The 9651-nt window shown below is 36.0% G+C and overlaps 1 protein-coding gene across 1 annotated transcript; it reads left to right on the top strand.

The window, feature by feature from the left end:
* The first annotated feature begins 192 nt into the window (after positions 1 to 192).
* LOC124175970 (protein transport protein Sec24A) lies at positions 193 to 9471 on the top strand. Its single transcript, XM_046556680.1, has 17 exons — positions 193 to 358; positions 1452 to 1586; positions 1747 to 3203; positions 3637 to 3801; positions 4113 to 4228; positions 4327 to 4429; positions 4538 to 4664; positions 4777 to 4886; positions 5063 to 5294; positions 5407 to 5564; positions 5679 to 5904; positions 6051 to 6380; positions 6492 to 6602; positions 6857 to 7029; positions 7151 to 7486; positions 7760 to 7863; positions 8007 to 9471. The coding sequence occupies exons 2-17, from the start codon at positions 1472 to 1474 to the stop codon at positions 8116 to 8118; spliced, it is 3975 nt and encodes a 1324-aa protein (XP_046412636.1). The 5' UTR covers positions 193 to 358; positions 1452 to 1471; the 3' UTR covers positions 8119 to 9471.
* The last annotated feature ends 180 nt before the right edge of the window (positions 9472 to 9651 follow it).

Raw genomic sequence — 9651 nt, 5'->3', positions numbered from 1 at the left:
CAAACAGGTGTATTGTTAGGATGAATTTTCCTTGACAATGAGTAATCTAGCATAATCTTTTCGTAATTGTAATAAGTTATCTTCGGCTCTTTGGAAGTTGATGGGTCGAATGGTGGGAGCGGCCTGGAAGAGATGGATGCGAACTGTACGAGATGACGTATTTTTAGTTCGACTAATTGTCACCAGCAGACTCAGCGTTGCATTCGCCTAAGCTGCCACGTAATGTTGTGTGTCGTTAATGTGTTGCTTTCGTAAAATAATTATCGAAAAATCACCCTTTTCAAGTGAAATGCGTGCGTCTGTGATGTGTAAACCGTAACATCGAAGAATAATCTCAAAAACAAGATTTTTCACAGAGGTATGTGCTTTTCTATAGAGTCGAAAAAAATTCTTGAAACGCGACGTTCGCATACCGAGAAACAATTTTGTCATTTTTCGATGACGTTTTTAACCTTAGAACGCATGGTTATCATTAATGACGGCGCGTTTTTCACCCACACGACAGTACAGTGATATTTCTCATCATCCAAAATTCCGATCGTCCCCTAAATATATTTACTCTTGGCTGGCCGAAATTTGAGGTCAAGATTGCGGCGTGACAGAACTGGCCCGAAGTTTCTGGGTATCGTGTATTGGGTCAAGGTGCTCGATTTTTTAAATCATCTCAATGCCATGGATTACTTGAATCGCCACAATAAAAATTAGAGAAATTTTCCGCCTCGCATAAAAGGTCAATGATACTAGCTCCGTGTTACGTGATCCTCTTTGTCTCTAATTGAAGACGTAATTTATTTTCCCCCGAATTATTTTGTCAGATGCCACATATTGCACGCGGTAGCGTTGTCTAGATATTTGGCTAATGATCTATAACTGCTTCTGCTGTGAGGTCTGATATCCAATTATATCCATCAACGATTCTTAGATACATTGTATTGAGCTGATGTTGAGCCACATTCATTTCTCAGCATCACAGTTCTAACAATGTCACTTTGTTCATTAGTCTACAAACATATCTTTGACAATAATTCATCTACAATATTTAATTAGATTGAAACGTTTCTACGTTTTCTATCTAAAGTAATCACAGTCTTCACTCGATATTGTAAAAAAATGTGTCTCTGTACAAGTTGAAATTCTAAGTGGGATTATTAACAGTTGTGTCAAGTTTCTCAGCATGGTCAATATAGTCATGTCTGCAACATTAGGCTCACAAGCAAGAGCAATGCTGTTTAGTTTTTATTTATTTTCTATTTCTTCAAGTAAGCCAGCTCATCTAAAAGATTGGTCTGTTTTAACATGTATTATGTGGTATCACCCAAAACTGGACTGCTCTATTTGCTCCGTAACAAACAAACAAACAAATTAAACGATCAATAAAATAATTGGTGTATTAAATTTTCATCACGTAGTTATTTTACTTTATGTTGACGAAGTTACAATTTTTGTTTCAGTCATATTTAAACGCTGAAGAATGTCTCAGTCAAGTGGGTATCAATACCAACCATACTCAAATACTCCAGGATCTTTAAAAAATAGACCTCCAATGGCTAATGGAGAACCCAATACACCGCAACATGTACAGAATGGTATAGAAATTCCTCTATTCAATCTTTGTGATAGAAGTATTAGAACCAAACGCTTTGGTTCATTACTTTTCAATTCACTATAAGTGCAACTTTTACCGATGGATATAAAATTTTATATAATTATGGATAATAATGAATTATTGTTAATTATTAACTGCAGGTACACCATCTTCTCAGTCCTCCCGCGACCCATCAAGAGAACCCTCAAGAGACCCTTCACCCACACACAATCAATATAGATCACAGATGCCAAGGTCATCTATGCCTCCCATTAATGGACAGCAAAGTTTGAGTAGGAACCCTGCTGCTTTACCTTCACGAATGGGTCAAATGCAGAACTATAGCCCTTCTGGAACGCCTCCGCCTCTTCAGAACAGTCCATCAAATGTTGCAACCTCAGTATCCAATGCCCCTATGCTTAGGCCACCTTATTCTACCACACAACCTGTAGATCAGCCATCTAACTCTCAGCAAATTTCCTCAACAAGTCAAATTCTATCCCCCAATCCTACTCAGACCGTGGCAGAACCTTCAATCCCTCCGACCTCGAATCAAAGCTATCCATTGCCAGGTGGATACGTAAAACCTGCATTTGATGATAATGCTTCTGATTTGAGCAATGTTTCATTAACTGACAACGTAAACATCACAACCGTGTCGCAGACTGCATCTAAACCCCAAAGTTTCACACAGTTTGGACCAAGCCTCAGTCATACAGGAACAACTGTTGGCCAGGTTAGTCGAACTACTCAAAATTTATCGCACCAGCCACCAACTCAGAATAACAGGCCACCTATGATGAGTGACCCACAAACATCATCAAATGTTGGAAATACGAGATCAAATTCAAATAAAAGTGTAGAAAGTGTGAATCAGCTGTCTTCAAGTTCATCTACACAACCGGATAGTAATCAACCAAGTCAAACTCCTTTCTTTCAATCACCGCCAGAGCAGCCCAGAAGTTCGACACAAAATATTTTTGCACCTCCAAATACTAATTCTGCCACGAGTTTGAGCTCTGCCAGTTTTTCTTCACAACCCGTCTACAGTAGCACGCAAAACCTATTTAGCAGCATACAAAACGTACAAACTAACTCCCAGAATGCGTTGGGTACGGTACAAACTGCCATTCCAAGTTCCCTAAGCACTCAGTATTCTACTCAAAATTTGAGTACAAGAAACTTGCAGACACAGTTTGCCACGCCTAGACCTCCGGCTACCCAATACTCTCAAAACACGATTCCAACAAACCCGCAAACCTCTGGTTCTCAGACACCTTATATGTCCACTATGCCATCCTCGACCCAATACAATACGAATCAATATTCCAATCCACAAGCCACGCGCGGCAGTCAATCAAATCTGTCTGGACCTCCTACTGCACTTAGTCAGAGTCAAAGTTCATATGGCAGCCTCCAAAATCTAGCCAGTCAAAGGAAGTATCCTCAAAATCCTTACGGAATACAAACACAACCGGACACAGGCAATATGGCAGGTCCTCCTCTGGCTCTACAGAAGCCTGTGTTACCACCACCAGCTCCAGTTGGTCTAGGTCAATATCAAAGTGGTCCCATCCAAGCTGGAGTGCCTCTTTTACCAGGACAACAGCCTATGAATGTAAATATGAAATGTCTGAAAACCAAATTAATACAGAATGCTTACTGTAATGCACATCATCATCCAATGGATTTTTTGATACATTCCATCACTTATCAGAGTACATTATCGGTGATGAACAAATATCAAATTTTGCTGACTCATGGTTGTGAGTCTTAATTTTCATGTAGTTCATACTTAGATAAATTTATCAAGGACCATGAGAAGCTAATTCTGACATCACTCTATTAATGAGATAAGAAATAGTTACAATATTTGCTTAGCTATGTTGAATGTTAATTCAAGTTCATTCATTCTTATCTTTCCACGTTTGGCAAAGAAATACAAGATATTTCGATCTACTCACATATTTAACGAAATAATAGGATACTTTATTGTTGCCTTATCGCTATCTAAGGGTTGAGTAAAACTTGACACTAATTTATATTTTCAGCAAAATCAATATGTTATGCAGCCACATAATGCTGGGCAAATGTCTAATATCCCACTGGATAATATGGCCAAACGCTATCCAGGTTCTTACCCTGACCAGATGAATCAGTTAAATAGTCAAATGGGCGGTCTCAATGTTGCCCATTCTGGCTTCAATCAATTATGGGTGAGTTACTTATTGAAATCCATACCACACAAACATGTAGGAAAACTGTTTACACTTTGTAAATACTTACTTATTTATACAGTCATCAGTTATATGGCATTGCCATGTCATTTAGTTGCATGCAGTATGCATCTGTCAATTGCTAGGTTTCTATTAGAATGTATAACTTGTCATCATTTAAGCAAATGGGGGGGTATCTTTTATGTTACAGTACTGTATTTTCAATATTTGAGTTGACAGTATTAACTCGATTCAGATGCTTCGGGATTGAAATTTGATAGATGATTCAAGTGTATTTAATATTTTTCAAGGGGATGGAATGTGTTGACCTCTTACAAACGCGAAATATTTTACCAGCTGAAAGTGTCCAACCACCGAAAGTCAAATTACAGCAGGAATTTCTTGACAGTGTAAATTGCAGTCCGGAGTAAGTTATAATTTAATAATAACCACAGTACATTTGCCAAATTTTTTCCCAAGTAAAACAATCTCACAAAATATTTACTATCATATTTTCTTTTGTAGTATTTTCAGATGTACGTTAACTAAAATTCCTGAAAGTAGTTCTCTGCTGAAAAAGTCGAGATTACCATTGGGAGTTTTAATCCATCCGTTTAAAGATTTGAACGTAAGTTATGTCTTGAATTATTGGATAACAATGGCATATTATGACTTGAAAGCATGCATAATAGTAATTTACGAATTCATTTTCTAATATTTGTTTTTATTATTTCAGCATTTGCCAGTAATACAATGTAGTACAATTGTACGTTGCCGTGCTTGTAGAACCTATATAAACCCATTTGTTTATTTTGTGGATTCAAAAAGATGGAAGTGCAACTTATGCTACAGAGTGAATGAACGTCAGTATCAGAACAATTCCATTCATATCATATCGAATTCCAAGCATATTGGTAATTATATGCTCATGATCTTATTTAATCTTTATTGGTAATTAAATCATTCTTATTTCAGTTCCTGAAGAATTTCAGTTTGATCCAGTTACTAAATCTTACGGTGATCCATCACGGAGACCAGAAGTAAAAACTAGTACTATCGAATTTATAGCACCTAGTGAATACATGGTAAGTAATTTTTTCTTTCACCAACTTCAAGTCTTTCAAATAAATGATCATGAGTATTTAATATTCTAACAGTGATAACTTATGTTGTGAATAGCTGTTCAAAAGGATGAAAAGAAAAGAAAAATTTTTAAATGGTAACATCATTCGAAACTTTGAAAAACTATTCCTTATTCCAGCTTCGCCCTCCACAACCAGCGGTTTATTTGTTTGTCCTGGACGTATCAAGACTCGCAGTAGAAAGCGGATATCTAAATGTTGTTTGTAACACGATAGCTGATGAACTGACCAGGTTACCAGGAGATAGCAGAACACAAGTTGGATTCCTTGCAATTGACTCTGCTTTACATTTCTTCAGTATGCCTGATAATGTATCACAGCCGCATGAGATGGTTATGCTGGATGTGGATGGTAATTTGTTTTTTATACATTTCTTTACTTGGTCTTTTGAATTCTTGTATTTTGAATATTATTATGAAACGGGTGAAAGTGAATAAATAAAGCATATTTTGTATCTTTACAGATGTATTTTTACCGTGCCCGGATAACCTCATTGTAAATTTGAAGGAAAGAGAGGAATTGATCAGAGATCTGTTGTCACAATTACCAGTTAAATTTCAAGGAACGCATGATACGAACTGTGCACTAGGGGCAGGCTTACAAACAGCTTTCAAGCTCATGGTATTCTAATTCTAATAATGATCATAATGTATTCCAATCCATCTGTGTTTAACAATGTTAAATCTTCCCCTTTAGTTGCCACGTTACACAATCTGATTCATTTTTCATGTACAGTCCCCAACTGGTGGAAGAGTGACGGTGTTCCAGACTTGTTTACCTAATTTGGGTCCTGGTTCTTTGCAATCTAGAGAAGATCCGAACAACCGATCAGGCAAAGATGTACCACATTTGAATCCAGCGACTGATTTCTATAAAAGAATTGCATTAGACTGCAGCGGGCAACAAATTGCCGTCGACTTGTTTCTACTCAATAGCCAGTACAGTGATTTGGCCACATTATGTAAGCCATTCCCACAACTTTTTATATTAAAATTAATATATGGTTATCTACCAACTTGTATCACGTAAGATTTTGTTGCAATTGTCGTACAGAAGGGCATTAATTGTCGATTGTTCACAATTCATAAAGAAAAAATTATTTTTCAGCTGGTATGTGTAAGTTTTCGGGTGGTTGTATGTACCACATACCTTTATTCCGAGTGAATAAACCTCAGCATACGGATATGCTGGAGAGAATGCTGCGTCGTTATTTGACACGTAAAATTGGCTTTGAAGCCGTGATGAGAATACGTTGTACACGGGGTCTTAGCATAGACACATTTCACGGAAACTTCTTCGTACGGTCGACCGACTTACTTAGTTTACCAAATGTTAACCCAGATGCAGGTTTTGGAATGCAAATTGCCATTGAAGAGAATCTCTCTGACGTTCAAAGTGTTTGCTTTCAGGCTGCACTTTTATACACTTCTAGCAAGGGTATGTGGCTAAATTGAAATTTTATACTGCAAATTTTTAAATATATTGCAAGTCGTACAACTCTAGCCGTCTGCATGCTGTCCTAGGTATAATTTGACGCAATTATTTCAGGTGAAAGGCGGATTAGAGTACACACCTTATGTCTACCAGTTGCAGCCAATTTGAGTGATATTTTACATTCGGCAGATCAACAATGTATCATCGGACTATTGGCTAAAATGGGTACGTTTAGTCAATTGATTTTATTAATCAGCCGATTGATAGATTTATTGATTCCGTAACAGCTTATGGCATTGAAATAAAATTCTTAGATCAAAAAACTTCTGAAAGTTTTAAATAAAAACCTGTTGATGTCTCCGGATATTTTTTCATTTGAATTTTTAGGAACCTGAGGCATTCTATTCCCCATTTCATTTTCTTGACATGAGACCGAAAATACTCTATAAATTCAATTGATTTTTTCAATTTTCATGTAGCTGTTGACAGATCACAACAGTCTTCCTTATCCGATGCAAGGGATGCATTGATAAACGTTGCAATTGACGCTTTATCTGCCTACAAAGTATGTCAATCTGTAGCGTCTGGGAGTCTCTTAGCCCCAGGAAATTTGAAGTTACTCCCGCTTTATATTATTGCATTATTGAAATACGTAAGTAGTCATCAGTGTTGGTATATTTCACATTAAATTTTCCCCAGTCAATTATGCGTTTCAAGAAGATGTGTATGTTACTTGAATCGTTAAATGCGATCTGAAATGATGTATGTTATAGATCGCATTTCGATCGGGGACCAGTACACGATTGGATGATAGGGTGTTTGCCATGTGTCAAATGAAAGCTCTACCATTATCTCACCTGATTCAACACGTCTATCCCGATATGTATCCAATCCACGCTCTCAATGACGAAAATGCGAAAGACGTCGATGGGAAGACATGCCCGCAACCACCACGGTTACATTTGTCTGCTGAAAAACTTGACTCACGAGGCGCGTTTGTACTTGATGCTGGTGATAAAATTCTTATGTACATAGGAAAAAATTTACACGCATCATTCTACAGTAACGTTCTAGGCGTTCAAGCCTTCTCCTGCATACCTGAAGAAATGGTACGTTGTCTTGTTCTTACAAACTTTAATGCCATCAAAGTATTCATGTGTAACTACAATAATGAAAATGGATCAGTCAAGTTTTAACAAGCTTAGTAGGAACTGGATACTGAGAAAAAAAATTTCCATCTTGTAACCCACGTGACTAGCTCATAATGTTCTTGTATGCTAAAAATGAAATATCTTTAGGAGAACTCATTCTTTTAATCATACAGCAGTATTAATATTTGTACAGTTGTCTATGTGTACTTTATTCCAATGCGTTCTTTACAGTACGAACTGCCCGAGTTGGACACCCCTGAAAATGATAGAGTTCGTAATTTCATATTTAGTCTTCAAGAAGAAAAACCGTTTTACGCTTCCCTGCAGATAGTTAGGTAAGCTATGACTTAAAATGTCAATTTAATAGTTTAATTAGAAAAAAAAAACTGAAATAACATCGTATATTCACGGTCAACTTATATCGGGACCAATACTATTCATAATTCCATCAATTTATTCGTATAACCCGTATTTTCAGAGAGGACAGTCATTTCAAGCAGATTTTCACAGAACGATTGATCGAGGATCGTATTGAGTCCGCGCTGAGCTACTATGAATTTTTGCAGCACTTGAAAACTCGTGTAAAGTAGCCGAGTTTGAAGGGTCTCGTACAACGCAAGTCTTGGAAAGACATTAAATAGTGTGAATATTTATATAAGAATGTAATTGTGAAATGATGAAGATTGATGAACGTGTGCGTTGACTCCGAGAACGTTTATGGATCAGTGAATGGTTATAACGATATCTAGGAGTGACTGTGATCGAAGAAGTGTTATAGAATATAGTAGACTGTATAGCACGCTAGATACAACCATTTTTATCTCACTGGTGGTTATTCCTCGTATCATTGAACGTCATCACGGATATGCCTAAATATTCATCAAATAACTATAATTCGAGGTGGATTGATATGCCATATACAACTATGTAATGAAAAAAATAGCCTTGTTTTAACTGCAAAGTTCAAGCATTTAAGTAATAGATCATTGTAATTACTATTACATCGTGTACCAGGAAACAATGATTGATAATGTTATATGTGATTACGTTGTTGTGTCTTATATTTAGTATATTCAATTTCAATATTCCACATTTTACAGCGCGATATTTTGTACCTCTGGTAATGCCACTAACCACGTTTTAAGGTGTTTAATCAGGCGAATCAAAATATCACGCTATAAACTAGGTCTCTATTCTGTTTTGGGGGTAAACATGACTCAATCGAAAATTTTCAAAACAAAATTGCGCCAAAATGTTCAATTCTCATCCCATGTACTCAGACGTGAATGATTGATTTATTTTCTACTTACGCCCAACCTGCAGTTCGAATAAATTTTAACGGTTTCAACATTTGTACACACACACACACGCACACATATATTCCAAAATTGTACATTCGGATAACTGAGAATTTTTTTTTTAATTAGTTCATATTATTTATAAAATTGAAATTGTTTGGCAGGAGTACGTACATGGAATATTGTACCATATACATATATACATATTGTACAATAGATTATAAGTAGTTCCAATATTGAGAGTGGATATAAAGAATTTGTATTCCTTCTTTCAATATTGCCTGACCACGATTGTATAATATTTATCACGTTACGTAATAAATGTAAGAAATAAGGAAAAGAAAACGAAATAGAACTGCTGCACAGGACATCGGGGCAGTGAAAAAAAATCGAAGCATCACTTCTTAAAACGTAGAAATAACGAAAATAATAATGATAAATAAAACTGAATGAAAATTATATACATAGTTACCTATAAGAAAAAGGGACGAAAGAGTCTTGTATTGTATTAAATTCGTTATTATTGGATTTCAAGAGTTCACCTTCGCTTGTTATATCTAAATAATTACCAATTATTGTTAAATATTAGTTACTATGAATCACGTATGTACATTATTATACAATATACGGGAAAAAATATCGTAACATGTATTTGTAATCAATCCTTTCGTTAAAAGTGATTTACTCAATGCAAATAACTTTGTTTTTAAACTAAAGTAGTTGGTATTTCGAGCAAGACGTATTTATAATTATATGCATACATAAATAGTTTGAAGATAAACCCTAGAAATAGCAAATGAATTTCTGTTAACAGAGATTTCTGTA

The sequence above is a fragment of the Neodiprion fabricii genome, chromosome 1, assembly GCF_021155785.1.
Source record: "Neodiprion fabricii isolate iyNeoFabr1 chromosome 1, iyNeoFabr1.1, whole genome shotgun sequence".
NCBI classification, from domain to species: Eukaryota; Metazoa; Arthropoda; class Insecta; order Hymenoptera; family Diprionidae; genus Neodiprion; species Neodiprion fabricii.
Note: the sequence above shows the minus strand (reverse complement) of the source record. Positions and strands in the feature narration are given on the sequence as shown.

What these genes read in the sequence shown, in the direction of transcription:
- LOC124175970 (XM_046556680.1), top strand. Translation starts at nt 1,472, where the DNA reads ATGTCTCAGTCAAGTGGGTATCAATACCAACCATACTCAAATACTCCA. An exon ending in AAACAGCTTTCAAGCTCATG is followed by an intron (nt 5,565 to 5,678) that starts GTATTCTAATTC and finishes TTTCATGTACAG; the next exon opens with TCCCCAACTGGTGGAAGAGT. An exon ending in CAGTGATTTGGCCACATTAT is followed by an intron (nt 5,905 to 6,050) that starts GTAAGCCATTCC and finishes ATTATTTTTCAG; the next exon opens with CTGGTATGTGTAAGTTTTCG.